The following is an 18,263-nucleotide window of genomic DNA, read 5'->3' as shown; positions in this document are numbered from 1 at the left end:
CACCCCGCCTCGTCGCTCTTCTCGTTACCTCTACCTCCTGCGCTGCTGCGTCGCCTTTCAGCGTCATGTCTGCCTGCCAGCACCCATGTTCGTTGTCCAGTCGTTTACCCGGCACAGACACACACACACACACACACACACATAGACGCCTACACACACGCTACACCCGGCATAGATCTGCACAACGCGGTCCACAAGGAACACACGCACATGCAGCAATCAGCAGGAAGCTCTTCTGCTCCTTCCCTACATACCACACGCTTGACTGATCCGACGCCCACTCGCCGATGTGGTGATCGAGAGTGCCGACGGGGGTGGCACATCCTCATGCCGGCACCTTCAAAAACGACCGTGTTGGGGCTTCCGCGCCTCCCTTCACCGAAGAGCGAAGCGGCAGCGGATGGCGACAATCAGAGCACTGTGAGATACAGTAAGGGGAAAACAGCTAAAAAAAAACCACCGCCGCCTCACAGACGCTGTTCTCAGGCAGATTCTTCCGCACCACTGCCATTAACTCCCACCGGCACGTTGGGAATTTCAGTAGTGTTTGTTGCATCGCGATTAAACCCTGAAGCTGAGCCGGAGTTCAGCACCAGGTTGCCCACGTAGCGCAGTGGCGACATCATCTGCATCATGCACACCTGCACCTCCACAAACACCGGGTAGCTCCCGGCCGGCGTGCCGTCGGCGACGGTGAGGGTGGCGGTGACGTCGGTCTCGCTGACGGCGGTGGGTGCGAGGCGGATGGCGCTGCGCTGCGCCTTCGTGACGCCGACGGAGAAGTGCTGGTAGAGGGCGTCGCGGTGGTTGAAGTTCGTGCCTTTGATGGTGAGCGTCGCACCGCTGATGCACGCCGCACTGCTCGTCGCGCACTCGCCGCTGGCACCGGTGACCGCGGGCAGCGGCGGGTTCACTGCGATGGAGCTGAGCGACGTGGAGCCGAGCAGCAGCGCGTCACTGGTGGTGTCCTTCACAAGGAAGCGGTACATGCCCATGACGCCATTGACGGCGATGATGGTGCAGGTGAGCTTGGTGGCGGCGACGGAGAGCGCGGCGCAGGTGACCGGGGAGGGGTTTCCGGGTACGGCGTCGGCCTCGGTGTTGTAGAAGACCACGCTGTAGCTCTTTGCCGGGTCGTTCAGACAAGAGGGAGAGAACAGGAACTGCATGAAGGACGCGATGCGTTTCGGTGCGAGAACAACCAAACACAAAAGAGAGCAGCTCAGATTACTGTCGCAGCCGCGATGCGAGAGCAAAGCGTCTTTGTACCCTCTTTCCAGCAAAATCATGCCGAGAAGAAGCGCTCCATTTTTCGCCCTTTCCTTATGCTTTTCTCTCTCTCTGTGTGTGCTCATGCACTTCTGCGGTATTAGCCATGGTGATGCCGTCAAACAGCATCAGTGAATACCGCGCCCACGTGTCCCAGACAAGGGGCAAAGGAGGGAAGAGGTCATCGACAACAACGGTGCGCACGACCAGCAATACTTCTAGCAAGAGGAGGTGAAGTGGCAGGGAGGGGGAGAAGGAGACGGCTGAATGAAAAGAGCGGTCACAATTACCGGGTTAGCCTCTGTTTCATACGTGTGTGCGCGTGTGTGCCTCCGTGCTGCTGAAGTGAAGTTTCCTCTCGTGTAGGTTTTCCTACTGTGGCGCATGTCTCTTTTGTAGCCGCCGACAAAGAAAAGAGGTAATGCAGGCAAAAGAGAGAGGGGGAAAGGGGGCACACGCACGTGCACGTGCAGCACGCAAGGCGGTGTCTCTTGACACCACCGCCGTTTACACTCGCTGCTAAAGACGGGGACCCCCTTTGTTCGCTCCCGTAGCCTCTCTTCATTTTGAGGTTTCTGTTCATACCATCCGTGGCTGTCTGCGTCTCATCGTATAGCCGTCCGGGGTATTTGGGCTTCGTACACGGGCCCAGATGCCTAACGATGGACTGGGGTAGCGGGGGTGGGGGGAGGAGGAGGGTAGAGAGATGGGGGGGGGGCTACACAATGATGCTTGCCCTTCGCACGCCCCGTGTCAAGCCACAGACCACCCCTGTTTCCACTTCTTCTACACGCACCCACGCGTATGTGCGTTCGATGGAAGACCCCATTGAATGGTGAGCCTCTCCGATGCTAGCTAGTCGCTCTCGGAGTGGAGGCGATCTTGAGGAACAGCCACGTTGCTCACTACAGCTGCCGGCTCCAAAGGAGACAACCTTGAGCTGCTTCCCTCGCTGCCCGCCCCTCTAGCACCGACACCCAGCAGGTTAGGCGTGTCGTACCCAGAAGCGTCCGGACCCGCGCGGATTCCTGTCGACTTCACCTCTGGTGTTCTGGTCAGAGCACTCGCGTTGTTGGCCAGGTTACCCGCGCTTGGGGTGGGTACGCACTGGTGTCTGTCCATCTCCTGCATCGCTGCCTGCACCTTCCGCGCGCGCTCACGACGGATACGGGCGGACTTGCGAGAGCGGCGCACAATGAACCCACCGCCGACAACGAGTATGCCGCCATAGAAGAGAAGTCCAACCGACATCAGAATCGCGTCCGTCGGCGCTGCGGAGGTGTCGTGACCGGAGTCGGCTTCCGCAGGCAAGACGTCGAGACGGAGCGGCACGTTGTTGGCAATGACCATACCGCTGGCCGAGTGCTCGGCGTCGGTGTACACGGACACCTTGATGTAGTCGTCCACTCGGCTAATGAGGTCGATCGGGGCGTGATAGGTGAACCACAGTGATCGACACATACAGGCGGCATCGTACGTGACATAGGTCACATTGGAGACTGAGGATTGCCGTTGTGAGGTGGTGATGAGGTAGAAGGCAGTGTCGCCTGACACGCCGTTTGCCAGGTCGATAAAGCACAGTGTAGTGTTGCCCGCGGCGATGACGGACTTGCGGCAGCCGCGCAGCGTCACGGACTGCGCGTTGGGCAGCATAACCGTTCTGAAGGCGTATGGACTGCCCGCAACATCAGCTGCGTTCCCAGCCGTTGCAGCACTTTGACCAGTGGCTGTGTGGACTTCTTGCCCATTCATCGAGGAGAGTACACGGAGCCTGGCCTCGTAGATGGCGTCATTCGACTTCAGTACCCAAGAGACGATGCCAGCGTACGGGTGCAGTGCGGAGCGGATGACAGAGAGACTAACGGTGTTCGTGACATCAACCCAGTACCGGGCAGCGGCGTCAGAGTCGTTGGTGGTGAGGCCACTCAGTGCATCCGCAGCACCAGCGACGGTCTCCACGGATTGCTCCACGCGCACGCGAAAGTGCGTGGCGTTAACGGCACTAGGGCTCTGCGTATCAGATTCCGTGATGGCGCATGTAATGCGCCCCATATCCGCAGTACATTGCAATCCCATCGTTTCCGACAAGGGGACCTCGCCGGGGTATAAGAGAGGAATCTGAACTGTTTGCACCCCGCCACCACTGACGTTGGCGTCCTGGCTGCGCAGGTGCACCTTCAGCATAAGCATGGAGACAGGAGCGGGAGTCTTCGGCGACCCTGTGAAGCGAAGCACGAGCTCCTTCGCTCCGGACGTGAATGTAAAGCTGCCTAGCACGCTTGTCTCGCTGAACAGCACACCGGCGCTGTATACAGTCGAGAGCGTGTTATTCTCACTGTAGAGGGCGACACGGCCGACGGTGGAGCACCGCAGTGCAAGACCTGCTGCTTGCGCACTGCAGGTGATAGGGCCGAGGGGCAGGGTGGGCCATGAGGGCACAGAGACTGTGGTGCCGCTTGTGTCCTGCAAGTACACCCAGATCAGCACGTCGGTCCCTGTCGAGACGGACATGGTGAAGACAGCGGTCGTGATGTCGCTGCCACGCACCAATGCACTCTTCGTGATAGTCGCCGCAGCATTTGAGGTGCGCGTTAAGGCGATGAAATCTGAATGGTCAAAGTTTGCTGTGGCCACCTGGTATCCATCCTGCCCCTGGAGGACGCAGCTTATGACACCATGCGATTCTGCCTCAGCAGGAAGGCAGTATAGTTGCAATTCTCGCGTATGCGCCGCTGCACTGTACAACGTAAAGAAATGGAGCACTACAACGAGAAGCCCAGAAAGCAGCAGGGCTGCACGCCATGACCGGCAGTGCCTCATGATGAGATCGCCACTTTTGGTGGTTTAGCGGCAACAACGGGCAGGATCTCTCGGGAGAGTTCACACTGAGGATGCATATGCGTCCTCATGAAAGCTTAATCGACACGATCCACCGCACCGGCGGGCAACGGAGGAAAGAGGCGAGGTCGGGAAAATGCACCGGTGCCCACGCGTGCGCGGGAGCACGTGAGCGTGCAGAAGTGGCAGCAGAGCGAGGAGAGAGGGGTGAAGGGGGGAGAGGGGCGTGGGAGACGTCAGAAGAAAAAAAGAAAGGAAAGTGGCACAGAACGTTTGGAACGTGTTCCAGCTAATGATAATGCAGTCTGTCGTTGAGGGATGGACAACGTAGCACTGGTCGGGGGTGTAGATGGCAGTAGTGATGGTGTTCTCCAAAGAAACAGAGAAGAAGCCGTGGGAAAACAAGAAGAGAATGCGCCCCGGCACAGAGAGCGAGCTGAAAAGAAGAGAGAGGCGGTTAGTCACGATACGATCACTGAGGAGGCCGCAAGCGGTGGCTTGCGCTCATGTGTCTCGCTGCGCACGCTCGTGTGTGTCTGAGAGATGGCGGGCGAAGACACGGATTGCGCAAAAAAGTCGGCGAAAAAAAAACACCAGGGGCTCTGGTGTTTGAACTTCACACACCTTTGCTTGTCTGCAGATGCAAATGTGTAATGCGCGCTCTTGTAAATGCGTATGAATTACTCGTGTTTAAGGGAAAAGTGGGTTGCGAGGGTGGTGGTTGCGTGGCGCACGAAGTTATGCGCGTAGATGAGAGAATAAGAGGCAGCACACACACACACACAGTGTAGTTCTAGAGAGTCAGCGAAGGAGTTCCAGGGTGTGGTGCAAGAAGTAGAAGAGGAAGACGTGGCCACAGCAGCGATGAGTCACCGTATGTGTGTGTGTGCGTCATTCACATAGGAGGTGGCGAAAGAACAACGAAGTAATGAGGAGGAGAGGCAGATAGAATGGAGTTGAGACAGACCAAGCCAAGGTGAAAGAGAAAGCGAGGCGATGGAAGGGACGCCTGTTGGGTGTAGTTTACACGGTTCATGAACACACAAACACACCCAGACTGTACAGAGAAGCACACTGCACCCCGTTGGAATCGCTCTCTACGCGGCGGAGAAACAACCGTCGTGGCAGGGAGGAAAGAAGTAAAGGGGCAATGGCTCGTTTCATGGTGGTATACGTCGGGCTGCCCAAGCTCTGCCCTGCCCCTGTACGTGCGGTGGCGGCCCTTGTGCGACACCACGCTTCCTCTTGGTTTCTTCTTGTACAATTTGGCACCTCGTGTGTCTCCTTGGGAATGCTCGAGGGAGCAGTGTCGCGTTGTACACAGGGGAGCGCGGGAGGAGGGAGGCGGAGAGCCAAACAATGGAAAAAAGATCGCTTTCTATGCAAGTGTCGCCACCCCTCGACCTTCATTTACCATAACACTCCTTGTCTGTGTCACGCTAACCACCTCTGCGCCCTCTCTCGCTTGGTCTCTGTCTGGGGAGCAAGGAGCGGGGGGTGGGGTGGGGGGGGGGGAGGGATCGGAGGGGACGGTCAGACGAGTGCGTGCTTGGAGAGGGGGAAGAGACTGACAAAATGCAAGCATGCAGTACAGACCATATTTCGGACCCGCTTTCACTTCTTCCGTACATGGGCATGAAGGCGAAAGATTCGTGGAGAGATGATCAGTGGTGAACAAGGGCGGCACAGAGCCGTTCGCAGAGAGCTCCCACGACGCACACAAACACCGCAACCCCCCCCCCCCTCCCACAGACACACATGCAATCAGGATGGTTCAAGCTAAGGCACAAGAGTAAAGAGCAGGAGACTGAATACCTTCAGAGGGACGCAACGGGGAGCCAGTCGCACACAGGTGAATGGCACAGAGGCGAACACAGACGCATACAGAGAGAGATTCGCAGATCGAGAATGAAGAAATAAAGAAAGGCTTTTCCTTTCCCAACAAGCCCATTCTGTCATACAACACACGAGTTCAACTTTGGCTCTACTCCTGGCCTGTCACAGGCCCATCGCGTGGCGCGCAGCAACACTAGCCGCGCATCACCGCAATACGCCGCCTCAGTTATCGGCGCACGGCCTCTGCCTCACACTCTCGCTACCACCGCTTCGCGGGTCAGGCGGACGCAGCCTTATCGAGGGCCTGGGCGCGGGTATCAGTAGCGATGAATCGCTCTGAGTTCCCTACGCTGTAGACACCTGACCTCGTCACCACCAGAAGCGGCTCGACTCTGGTAGGAATAGGCGCTGCTTGGCTACCCTACAGCGAGTTGGTGTAGTGCGCCCTGATAGTACGCTGGGGTGTTTCCCCGTCATCGCGGCAGCAGTGGGATGCGCGTTGCACAAGAGTGAGTAAGGAGCAAGGAAAAGGAAGCAGCAAAAAAAACAAAATCACACTGTGAACAAAGCCCACAAGTGGCCGCCAACAAACGAGTAGATGAGGCGAGAGAGGTGTGAGAGGTCGGAGAAGGAAGCGAAAGGGCAGAGGTAGAGAGGAGCCTGAGCTGCAGCTGGTGCGGTCTGCAAAGGAAGAAAAAAAAAATGACGAAGCGCTTCGAAGAATTGGGGCGTTTAGGTCCTCCCCCCGTACCCCTACTCACATCCTTCCTTGTCCACATTCTGTTTCCTCGATGCTGTTTTCCTGCCGCTTCTGTTTGTAGCGATGCGGCGGGCGAACGGATCGGGGGAAGCAAAACCAATACACATTCGGTGTGTGTGTGTGCGTGTGTGTGCTGTACGTTCGCCTCGAACGCCTGTGGAGTGCAGCGCACCGTGGTGGGCGTCCTCTTCTCGACCCCTTGCGTGTGGTGAGTGGAGGAGGTGTGCTTCTGGATCTTTTAGCGCCCCAGAGAGAGAGAGAGAGAGAGAAAGAGAGAAGGGGCGGGGGAATCCACTACTTGTCTCCATCGCGCAGTGCCTTGAGGCGTGCCACTAGTGCCTGATACTCTTCGTCCTCTTTCTCCGTGTGCTTGGCATCCATCTCAATCGCCTCCGCCGCTGTTGCCATCGTGCGGCGCACCTGAGCATCATCGGAGGCGTCGCAACCGCCTTCCGGTTCCTCTCCAGCACCGCTGCACGAGTTCCCGTGGTAGGGACTGAGGTACTGCAGCTGCACTCCAGGTCCACCCAGGAAGTCGTACGGCAACTTTGCATTCTTGGTGAAGCCCACAGAGGAGATGTCAGAGCTGTCGTACATTATTTGTGGTCCGGACGTGGTGTTTACCACGGTCCCTCCAGGAGCACGCCGCATGTCGTTACTTCTCGGCGCCGAAGCGGGCGTGGCATTTGCTGAGCTGGAAGTTGCTGGCCTACTCGTGTTTCCAGTGGTAGACCCGGGAGGGGCATTGGCACCGTACAGGGCGCGCTCTGCATAGGCCACGCGCTCGCGGTGTTCTTTGTTGCGCTGCCGGCGCTGCATCTCCTCCATCGCATCGTTTGCAGACTCGCATTGCACCTTTGCCAAATTCAGCTGATCACGCAGCGCTACGATCATTTCCCGCTGCGATTCGCACTTCTCTTTCAGCGGCAGCAGCTGCTTGCGCTCCTCTAGCAGGCGCGCGCAGTCACTGTTGCGTATCTTCAGCTGACGCTCTAGTGCTCGCACGCGTTGAATAAGGAAGTCTTTTGACTGTCCCTCCAGGTTGTCCGCCTCAGGCGGCGGAGAGGCGGGTGTCGCGGCGGGCGTTGGGCTGCTAACCGCCCGCAGCACTGGGGAGGCAGACCCAAGCGTCACCGTGCTGTGATCTTGACTAAGGTTGGAGTTCGAGGTCCTCGCCGAGGCGAACGAGTTTCCGCTGGGTCCTCCACTTTCCATCCCTCTGCTCATTCGGGTGCGAGGGGAGGCTGAGAGAGGAAAACGCGCGTCGCCACAGGCGACTGCTGGTCAAGAAAGGTAAATATAAATGAAAACAAAAAACAGGGCAGGTTGTGCAGCAGCTGTATGAGAGACAGCACATGCGAGGTGGTGTGATATCGCCAACGCGCGCTCCTTCCTTAACTCTCCAGGAAGAGAAACAGAGACAACAAACAAGTTGCCCGTTAAAAGGGAGGAGGAGGGAGGCGGGATAAGCACCGCCCACGAGCTCAAATTTGGTGAGAGTACGGGAGAAGGGAAAGAGGTGGTTACGCGTATGTGTTTGCACATAAACGGCAGGTGAAGTGGCGGAGAAGGAGGGTGGGGAGAGGAGGAGTATGTGCGCATAGAGGAAAGAGGAGTGACACGTGGGATTAGACGCGAGAAAGGAAAGTGAGGGGTAGGGGCCCGTTCCTAACTCGCTCTTTCGTTTCATTTCGTAGGTGTGATCTGCTTCGCTCTCTTCGATAGATTCACATAGCGGCCCACCGAGCACAGCCGCATGCGAGTGCAACAGCGGCGGCACCTCGATGAGCCCCATACATAGGCGTTGCGAAGTCCTTCGTTCGTGTGTCGTGGCCTCGCTGAGGCTGGGGAGGGGGAGGGGGAGAAACATTTTAGCGACCAGAAAATGCGAAAAAAAAAAAAAAGAAAGGCACCACCACGTTAAACACACGGGAGTTGCATGGGTGTTGAGGACATCCTCCGTGACGTGTAAGCGTGTATGCGTGTCGCCACGTGTGTGTGTGTGTGTGTGTGTGTGTGTGTGTGCGTGCTTTACCGCACGCACAGTGGTCATTTTCACCTCTCTAATGTGTCTGTGTCTGTGTGCAGCGGGGGGAGGCGCGATTGAAACGAGGAAAAGATGTGGCCCACCCGTATCCATTCCCCAGCTCCACACCTTAGTAGCCTTGCAATGCGCGCTGCTTTTCTTTTCTAATCAGAGCCGAAGGAAGAAAGTTGGCGCGATGCGTGAGCTAACGTCTGGTCATCCTCGGAGGGAGTTCCAAGGTGGCGGGTCGCGGACGACGTTGGGATACCGCAGAGGTGCGCTGGCGGTGTTCCTGAAGGCGCAACAGAGAGGCGCGCGGACGCTGCCACAGTCTGTGGAGTCCGACTGTCGCCTTCTCCCCATTCCTCTGCCTTCGCCTCTTCTTCTTCCTCTGTGTCAGCCCAATCATGGTCTGCCTCTTCGCAGCACTGACCTCTCGCTGAGAGTTGGCGAAGCAGCGAGGTTGCTTCGACAACTTGCGACGCCTCTGCATCGCCAGTGTCGCTGGGTGGGAGGCGGCTGAGCAAGGGGTATGGGCAAGGGTTGATTCTCAGCCGCGCGTCCAGCAACACCTCAGGCCGTGTTGCCTGGAAGTGATCCTTGAGCAAGCGTAGCTGCTCCTTTTGGGACTCGATGGTTTTGCTCTGCTGCACGAGGAGGAGCTGCTCCACATCCATCTGCCGCTTCTGAGTGGCAAATTGCCGCCTATGGCTCTGCACAAGCTCTTCTTGATTTCGAATCTGCCGCGTCTGCATGGCAATCTGCGCCCGCTGTGCCTCGATGATCTGCTGCATTGTCTTGACCTTCTCGTCGTACGTGTGCATGCGATCCTTGTTGCTCATCAAGAGTGCCATCTGCACATCGTTTTGCTCCTTGTGCCGGCGCAGCAGACTACTGTAAAGCTCCGTCTGGGTGCGCAAGCCGAGCAGGCGGCTATACAGGCTCTGCAGCTCCTCAGCTTCGGGAAATAACTCGCGAAAGGTGTGCAGATGACGCGACTTGCTGTAACGTTCGTGAAAGACGCTCAGGGTCCATTGGCGCTGAACAATGCGCTTCAGTTCGAGTCCGATGAACCGATCAGGGGCTGCCTCCTGGTCGTTGTCGTCATCCTCGTCCGCGCTGCCTCGTCGCTCGTCCTCCACCTCATTACCGCATCCCCCCTGGCACTCTTCAGCGCCACTGCGCTGCCGGTGTAGCTGCGCTTCCTGCCACGTGTGCCACGTACTGGCCGACGCTGCCGCTTGTGCGTCTTTTTCATTTCGTGTCTTCTTTGCATGCGGCAGCTGCGTCGCTTCCGTCAGCGGAGCGATGGCTGGGTCGGTGTCACTACGGTCGACAGTGCTGGCGTTTGGTGAGGCTGCAGTGTCGTCAGTGCTGCCTGTCTCATCTGCCTCCGACGTGGCTGGCCGCTTCACTCCCTGCGTCTGCAGTGTAGTTTCAAGCGGCGCCGCTACTTCACGTGACGAGCGCTGCTGCTGCTCCTTTGCGTCGGAGATGCAGAACACAAAGCCCAACGGTTGGTGGCAGTCTGGGCATTGCACCCGGCTCACACATTTATAGTCCTGGAACCATGGCGCGCGTGAAGACAGCGTGGAGCGGCTCACGTCGATGAATGCTTCACGGAGGCGAAAATTGCCAGGTGAGGTCCAACTTGTCTCGGCGGCGGCGGCGGTGGCAGCCTTCATGACGTCTGCCTGAATGCTGGCAAAGCTTGCGTCTCGGATGACTGCTGGCGCGGTCATGGAGGTCGACCTCACTACCTCTCCCTCTCCGCGGTAGGTGGCTGCTTCTGCTCCTTCATCAGCGCGTTGGTCTTCCGGGCTGACTACCGTGGTGGCCACTGCACTACGGTCCTTCGTGCACTCCTGCACTCCACCGTCGAGCACGCTGTCCTTGACGCACACAAGGTCGATACGGCTCTCTGCCGTGTCCCCATAGCGACGCACGATGGGTGTGCTGCTCGCAGCTGTGGTGATGGTGGCCACAGGGACGGCATCCACATCCCTGCTCGTGCTAGCAGGAGGGGAAGGCGTGCTCTCGCTTGACGAAGCCGTGCCGCCTGTGACCGCTTCCATCGAGGGTTCTGTGGCCGTTGTGGGCAACGCCGCAACGCCGCGCTCGTGCAGTCGGGCATTCATGTTCTGACGCTGCTGGATCCAGTGTTTGCGAGATTGTACAATGGACTCAAGGGCCACCACCAGCGCGGCAGGCGGCATCGGAAACTTCATGAGAGACTCGGACACCACGGCCGAAGTGTGTACTACCTCAGCCGCGCTGTAGCATGGGACTTGCACATCCTCGAGGTCGAGGAGCCCATCCAGGTTATAGTGAAAGGCGTATTCGCTCGGCCCCTGAGGGACCTTACGAAGCAGCAGCTTGCTGCAGTCGCAGATAGGGTATTCACAGCGCGAGCAGGCGAAGCACATAATGTGCGCTGCGTCCGTAGAGTCCTTCGACTCCTTTTCGGAGGGCGCACGAGGACACGAAGACATGCTTCTACAAGAGCTATGCTGATGTGCTAGGCACCCAAAGCACTGTGCAGGAAAAACTGCGGTCGCTGTTACCTCGATAAGGCACACACACACACGAAAACAAACAAACACCGCGCAAGAACACGAAGGCGGCAGAAAGTGCTGTACAAGAGTGAAGCCAACAACAGCACTACCGAGAGAGAGAGAGGTAGAGCGATGGAGAGCGTGTGAAAAAGCGCCTCTCTCTTGCAGCTTCCACTCTTCAATCTTCGCCTGTTGCCTCTTGGCCAGTCGGCCCCTTCCCCTTCTACGTCCCGTTCAGCGACCCCTTTCGTTGAAAAGGCGGTGTTGAGCAACACCCCCCCTTGCCTCTAAAGCCCGAAGCTGGAAAGGAGGAGACGTGAGAGGGAGAGAGAGGGGGAACGATGATGGAATGAACGAAAGGCGAAGATAAGGAGAGGGGGGGGGACCAGCAGGCAAAGGTGTAGACGAGGAGAGATGAAAACAGCAACGTAGGGGAAATTGTGCCAGCGGCCCGTGGCACGTGTGCGCGCATGTGCAACCACAACACTGCGGAGTGGCGGTGAAGGGTAGCCGCGGAGGAGAGCGAGCAGGAGGGGTATGCTGCAGCGATCCACTAAAGATCAGCAACCAAGGAGAACAACAACACTGGCAACAACAACAACGCACGCAGAGAGGGAGAGAGCGGAGAAAAGTCCGGGGAAAACAGAGGCAGGAACCGCAACGAGAAGGGAGGCCATATATTACGTACCCTTTTGTGTGTGAGAGTTGACGGGGGGGGTGGATGGGGAAGTGGACGAGAACGAAGTTGGTGAAGAGTAATGGGAATCACCGAAGCACAAAGCGATGTGAGGGGAGCATCGTTGTACGCCCAATCCAAGAGAGAGAGAGAGGAGGGGGGGGGAGAAGCAGTGGAACGAGAGGAGAGTGAGGGCGTCGCGCAGACAGGCCAGTGTGAAGGAATAAAACGGGAGCGTGCAGGTGAGCAGACGCCTCGACAACACGACGTGGCCCACAGACGCACACGGAACTATACGGTAGGGGGCATCAGTGGGTGCACAAGCACGCAATCAAGCGAAAAACAACAAGTCCGCATGAAACGTTGGTGCGGAGCTCGTGCAATTGTCTTCCCTCCACCGTGGGCGGTTGTACGGCGGCGGTGACAACTGGGTGCCTCTGACAGCGCGTTGAATCACTGTCAGAGACACGTGTGCGCACAAGGGAGGCAATTTAGTGTTTCGTTTTCTGCCTGCTTGCGTCCGTCTTTTCCTTTTTTTCTCCTTCCTGCTCGCTCTTCAGATGTGCTATTGATGAGTGATTAGGTGTATAGCGGACACAACCACCGCAGTAGATCATAACGTTACACACTTCGTGCGGGCGCGTAGTTTCGTTGACTCACGGGGAGATCTCGGCATCGTCTGGGTCGTCGCAGGTAGTGGTCCGGCCGCGCACCTCGTCGTAGCGCATCGTGCACTCCCAAAACTTGACTTTGGCCGGCACGCGCTTCGGTACGATGCGCCACTTGCAGCACAGATCGCACTGCACCCAATGCACCACCTCCCACTTGCCGCCATTTGCAGCCTTCACTTCCGCATCTTCGTCCTTGGAACCTTGGCTGTGCCTCCGCTTCGCTGAGCCGCTTCCGAGTGGCCGTCCGCGCGGTCGTCCACGTGGCGGCGGTGCCAGTGAGCCTGCCAGCTCTGCTACTGCCTCACCCTTTCCTGCAGGAACCACACTACTCGCTGCTGTCTTTTCCTCCTTCCCTGGAACTTTCTCGCAACGCCGCCGGCGGCGGCGAGGGGACGGCGTGTTGGCATCTCCAGTGACAACCGTCGCCTCTGTAGTTACCTGGGACCCAGAAACCACCGACTTTGACGGCACTTCAGTCCACTGACGAGGTGGTCGCCCGCGCTTTCGAGGTGCAGCAGGGGCGGTATGCTGCTGTGGCTGCTGAGCAGTCTCATTTTCGAGACCTTGCTGGCATTCCAAAGTCCGCGGTACTGTTTCATAGGGTAGCTGCCGCCTTGATCGAGCTGGTGTCCGCTCCACCACCGGCCGAGGCAGGGCAACTTCGCTGCCGCTGACAGCTTCCACTTTTATAGGTTCCTTCTTGGCTGCTGGCGGTGCCTCTTCCGGAGTAAAAAGCTGCGCTAACTTGGATGACGGTTCTCTTGTCTGTGTGCGGGTGGGGTGCGGTGGTAAACGCTCCGCAGGTTCGGTGCTCGCAGTGGCCCCTTCCTCCAGCTTCACCTTCTCGTGCGCCGTCTCTGCCTCGCTCGTCGTGGCAATCACCGCCGCGGCCCTCCCTTTTGCGGTGCCGCTGCTGCCTCCGGTAATGGAGGTGCGCTGGTGATCACTGAGGAGGGAGTCTAGCATCACCGCCTCACGCTTTGCCTGAATCTGCGCTGGGGTGAGCTGTAGCTGCCGCACAAAGGCGCTGATGCTCCGCGCCTTTATGGTGCGGGCAAGCTCGCGCAAGATGGGGAGTGAGCGATAGAGGAAGAGCTCCCTCTCTGCCAGTTCGGGATCAGCGTCATTTAGTTCCGATGCTGAGGCCTTGCGACGCGGCTTCGTCGAGCCCGGAGTGGAAGCGGCAGCGGCGCCAGAGGCGCGATGTCTCTGATAAGCAGTGCGACTGGGGGTCCCCTTCCTCATCGACTCCCGTACGCTGGACCGAATTGTCCGCAGTAGCGGCTCAGAAAGCAAAACGTGCGCCACATCAGCCCTGCTCAATCGCTCTGCCGACTCCTGGGGATCCTTGACGCTGGTCTGTCGCCGACAGAGCGAGGACAGCTGTGACCTGAGAGGGTATGGGAGGAAGGGGGATGAGAGGGCGGCGTAGATTAGCTCTGCCTCGCAGAGTTTCATGTTGCATTGCATAAGCCCTTCCATCTCCGACACACTACACGCATGGTCAAGGCTAGACGCTGAGTTGCAATGCGGAGCGTTGCCGCCGCGGGCGGCGCGGCAGGATGAGGATGTTGTCACCGCCATCGCACACACGAAGGGGGCGCCGCCAGGGAAGGGCTGTGCGACACGACGGAGCTTGCCACATGCGTCGCACACCGCCCAGCAGTAGGCGGAAAGCACGTTCTTCTGGCTGTCCTCCTCCGCGCTGGAATGACGGCGGTGCGGCACCTCGGCATCTGCGTAGTCGTTGGCCGTGGCTTTCACAGGGAAGCTTTCACTGGCGCTGCCTGTGTTGCGCAGCAGGTGCAGAGCTGCCGCCCTCACCCACGACGCCTGCATCCGAGAGAGTGCTATGTCGCCCACTGCGGCGCTGCCGGGCAATGATAGGGCTGGCAGACTATCCTGATTTTCCAGGTTGTGTTCAGTGCGGCCCGCCCGTTGGCCAGCACCGCGTCCCCAGCGCCGGCTCCTCCCCAAATGGAGCTCCTGCGCGAGGGCTTCATTCAGCGCTGACCTTCTCTGCCGCAGTACTTCGACGAAAGTGGCAACTGGGGAGCTTGGGAAGGAGGAGGATGAGGACGCTTCAGAGGAGAGGGCTATGCTCTCTTCGCACACAGAAGGCATGGGAAGGGCGCGGTAGATGCTCTGCAGCCAGTCCTGCCGAAGGTCGGCAAGTGCGTCCGCGTCCCAGGCGCACTGCCACCCGGCACAGATAAACGTATCAGGATTTGGAATGTAGAGAGGCATGTGCCGTTGGCGTCCCTGATGCGCACTCTCAGAGGCCCCCGTCGTCGAGTCCGCCGTTCCCTCCCCTGGCTGGCGCCGGTTGCGTCGCAGCTGCTTCAGAAGGGATTCGAAGAAACTCTGCGGTGAGGTCGTCGTCTCTGCCCCGTCGACGTCACCATGCGTCCCACCGTCTTGGTCGACGTCGCCGCTCGCGAGGTGGCTCTGCTTTTCCTGGAGTCGCCTTGACCGCCATTGCGGGACGGCGGTGTCGCTCGCGAGTTCTTCACGTCGGCGCAAGAGGTCCTGATGTGTGTGACGCAGCGGACCGCCATAGACAGTGCGCTTGCTTATCGGATCCAATCCCTCCGCACTGCTCGACACAACAGCATTCGCTACTTCGTTCGGAATCTCACGCAAGACAGGTACCGCAACCCACTGATGGCAGCGCGTGCATTCCAGAAAAACACTCTCCGTCACGGAGGGGTAGCGGCGACGCAGAGCGTAGAGTGCATCTGGTAGCCTTATGTACCGCGGTTCCGTCCGCATCTCATGTGACGCCGACGGCCTCGATGTCCCAGCAGCGTTTCCAGCAACGGCTGGTGTAGGTGGACTCGACGGTGAGGCTGCAGAAGACCTATCTGCACTCGGCGACACACTTTTCATCGCGGCGACGTCCACATTACCTGGCCTGAGAGGAAGAGAAAAGCAATGAAAAGTAAACCTGGATACAATGATGTACGAGGGTGTCGTTCCCAGTCAAGCATGCGCAAACAAAGTACGGGAGACTCGATCTCACTTTCTGGTTCCCCAACAACTTCCCTCTGGTTTAGCCAGAATGTGCAGTTGACGACCACGCTTCTGCGTCAGAGGGGCTGCGGCCGTGCTCTATTGAAGAAAAAAGCCCTTCCCCTCCCTCCCTCCTCAAACACGAGGAGACTCGCTCGTTCGAACACAGAGCTTCTAATGAGTGTATTGCGGCACTGAGGCGTGGCAATCTCCCTTTCGCATGTGCGAAGAGGCTGCGGTGATAGCTGTTGAAGGGGCAGAGGTCGTTTTGCGGCGGCAGTCTGATAGGCAATGTGAGAAAACACGACAGTAAAAAAGCAGCCGAGGTCGCCTGTGCTTTCTTTCGGCGTCTGTGCTCTGGAGAGTGAAGCGGCATGGAGGTAATTGTGCAATGGGATTGAGGTGGAGATGGGGAGAGATGCGCAGGGAAAGGAGGTGGGCACAAGTTCAAGGAAGCGGCAACGCCACGGTGCGAATAGAAAAATGCAAGTGGGGCGAGGGATAAGCAGAAAATTGTCCGACTGAAAAAGGGGCGGCCCACTGGATGCGCTCTTACTCCCCTTCCACATCGAGAGACCTGCACTTCACACGCACCGCTAGTGCCGCGGAGGAGCTCCGTTCAAGGGTGAGTTTGATCGAGCTGAAAAGCTGCCTTGGGTTTCCATCCTTGGCGTGGTGTTTGCCATCCTTCGACACAACACAATGTAGAGTACATTTTCTTTCCCTTCCCTCGGCCTCTCCCCACCCGAGGGCTGCGCATCGCAGCTGCCACACACCCCCATTCAATGCATGTGCACCGACGCGTGTACACTGAGCTCGCGGCATTGACTGATCCACCGGCAGCAGAACGAGACAGGTGAGCGAAGAAACAGACAAACACACGAAAAAAAAACGGCGGGGAGTACCCTCAGAGAACACAACCGAAGAAGCAGACGAGGGCGCTATGCGCGTGCGAGGACGAAGGAGCGGGGAAAGGATAGAGAGACAGAGGGAGGAGCGATGCGAGTAAAACAAGGGGATTTCACTAGACCGGTGAGGATGAGATTGAGTATCCTGGCGAATACCCCAAGCGCAACTGCTTCGTCCTCTTCCTTGGTGCCTACTCTGGGCTTCACTGCCGCTTCCCTGCATGAGCCTCTTCTTTTCTGCGTTCTTTTTCATCTCTGCAGTCGGCTTGTCTGTCTCTCACTACTACGCAACAAAATACCCAGAGAGAGAGAGAATAGAGGCGCTGCCACTCAAGCAACGACATTCGCTAACAGAAATGCGGGGAAGTAGCTGCGCGGTCGAGAAGTTTGCGTGCTGGCACAGTTTACTGACATATTCGTTCAGCGAGTACGGAGCGTGTGTGAAGATACGCAGACTTTTCCGGTTTCCCCTTTTTTCAATGAGTTCCTCCTATACATATCGGCCCACTTCTCTTGTCTTCTCTCCTCCCTTCCCCACCAAAGGAGAAGAGCACACGCCAACGCATACACCCATACCCATATGCCATCCACGTATATCCACGCGTGTGTCTGTGTATCTGCGTGGGTGGCATAGGCGGAGGACGGAGGGCGGAGAGGAGGATGACAGCGAGGACTGAGGTATGGTTGCTGCAATGTTCTTCAATGGATGGTGTACACGAGCATTTTTTGGCCGACACCTCTCCAGACACGCATGGCCAAGATCAACAAGGAAAGGAGAAGAGGGATGTGTGTTTGTGTGAGTTTCGGTGGCTTGTATTCTCACCTGCCAAGGAGGAGATTAGGGGGAGGGGGAGACGGGTGAAAACAGAGGGAGCGGAGGGACGCAGAGAGAGAGAGAGGGTGCGCTTTTCATTTCTTCGGTGAGCAGCATTGTTCAAGGCTTTCATGCGCTATGCCCTCGCAAGAAAAAGAAGAAAAATCGTGTATTTTTCTCAGATACACACAATGCAAGAGGAGGAGGAGGAGGCAATGACATTGGCAACGACCAGCCAGCCAATATGGCCTGCGTGCGGGGTGAAGTCACGGAGTGGAACCAATCATGCCTCCCCCCTTCTCATCCATCGCCCTCCACCCAATTCAAAACGTGACGCTGTACAACTCTATTAACTGTTGCGCCGCTTTGAAGTGACTTTCACGTGTTGCTTTAGAAAGGCACGTTATTCAGGGTGCCGCGCTGGTGAGATGGAGAGCTGCGTGCCACTCAAAGTGACAGGGAGGGGAAAACGAGTAAGACGTGATTGATGACACTTATACACACTCATAACGACATCCAGCAAGACGTATGTTTTCGCGAACAGAGCAGCAGAGAACAAAAAAACACAGAAAAGGACTTTTGGGGGCGGGGGGGGGGGAGTGTGACCGAGCCTCAAACGAGTGCAACAGAGAAGAAGAGCGCACCAGAGAAGCGCCACCACCTTCCCCCTTCCTTCCTCTCTTTCCCCTTAAAGGGAAAAGCGGTAGCCCAAGATACAGTGGAACTTGAGTGAAACGAAAAAAAAAAAAAACAAAAAAATAGTGGCTTCACCATCGCCACACCGACAATGTGCAACCCAAGCCGTTCCGCCTCTTTGCCCCCACACAGTCGCCCTGCTTCCATCGATAACAAAAGTGATCAGAAATGGGCGTGTGTGGGTACCAATCGCCGGAAAGGG

General features: G+C 57.7%; 5 protein-coding genes across 5 annotated transcripts; all 5 read right to left on the bottom strand.

Annotated features, from left to right (window-relative positions):
• Positions 1-482: 482 nt before the first annotated feature.
• Positions 483-1,355, bottom strand: LBRM_33_1340 (conserved hypothetical protein; the record flags this gene model as incomplete). Its single annotated transcript, XM_001567852.1, has 1 exon — positions 483-1,355. The coding sequence occupies one exon, from the start codon at positions 1,353-1,355 to the stop codon at positions 483-485; it is 873 nt and encodes a 290-aa protein (XP_001567902.1).
• Positions 1,356-2,124: 769 nt separating this feature from the next.
• Positions 2,125-4,089, bottom strand: LBRM_33_1330 (conserved hypothetical protein; the record flags this gene model as incomplete). The annotated part of the gene is made up of 1 exon (XM_001567851.1): positions 2,125-4,089. The coding sequence occupies one exon, from the start codon at positions 4,087-4,089 to the stop codon at positions 2,125-2,127; it is 1,965 nt and encodes a 654-aa protein (XP_001567901.1).
• A 2,908-nt stretch (positions 4,090-6,997) lies between these two features.
• On the bottom strand, positions 6,998-7,930 carry LBRM_33_1320 (conserved hypothetical protein; the record flags this gene model as incomplete). Its single annotated transcript, XM_001567850.1, has 1 exon — positions 6,998-7,930. The coding sequence occupies one exon, from the start codon at positions 7,928-7,930 to the stop codon at positions 6,998-7,000; it is 933 nt and encodes a 310-aa protein (XP_001567900.1).
• Positions 7,931-8,893: 963 nt separating this feature from the next.
• LBRM_33_1310 (conserved hypothetical protein) lies at positions 8,894-11,155 on the bottom strand (the record flags this gene model as incomplete). Its single annotated transcript, XM_001567849.1, has 1 exon — positions 8,894-11,155. One exon carries the CDS (start codon positions 11,153-11,155, stop codon positions 8,894-8,896), a length of 2,262 nt encoding a protein of 753 aa, XP_001567899.1.
• A 1,461-nt stretch (positions 11,156-12,616) lies between these two features.
• LBRM_33_1300 (conserved hypothetical protein) lies at positions 12,617-14,878 on the bottom strand (the record flags this gene model as incomplete). The annotated part of the gene is made up of 1 exon (XM_001567848.1): positions 12,617-14,878. The coding sequence occupies one exon, from the start codon at positions 14,876-14,878 to the stop codon at positions 12,617-12,619; it is 2,262 nt and encodes a 753-aa protein (XP_001567898.1).
• Between the last annotated feature and the right edge of the window lie 3,385 nt (positions 14,879-18,263).

This window comes from Leishmania braziliensis, chromosome 33, assembly GCF_000002845.2.
Source record: "Leishmania braziliensis MHOM/BR/75/M2904 complete genome, chromosome 33".
NCBI classification, from domain to species: Eukaryota; Euglenozoa; class Kinetoplastea; order Trypanosomatida; family Trypanosomatidae; genus Leishmania; species Leishmania braziliensis.
This window is presented reverse-complemented; position numbering and strand designations above follow the sequence as displayed.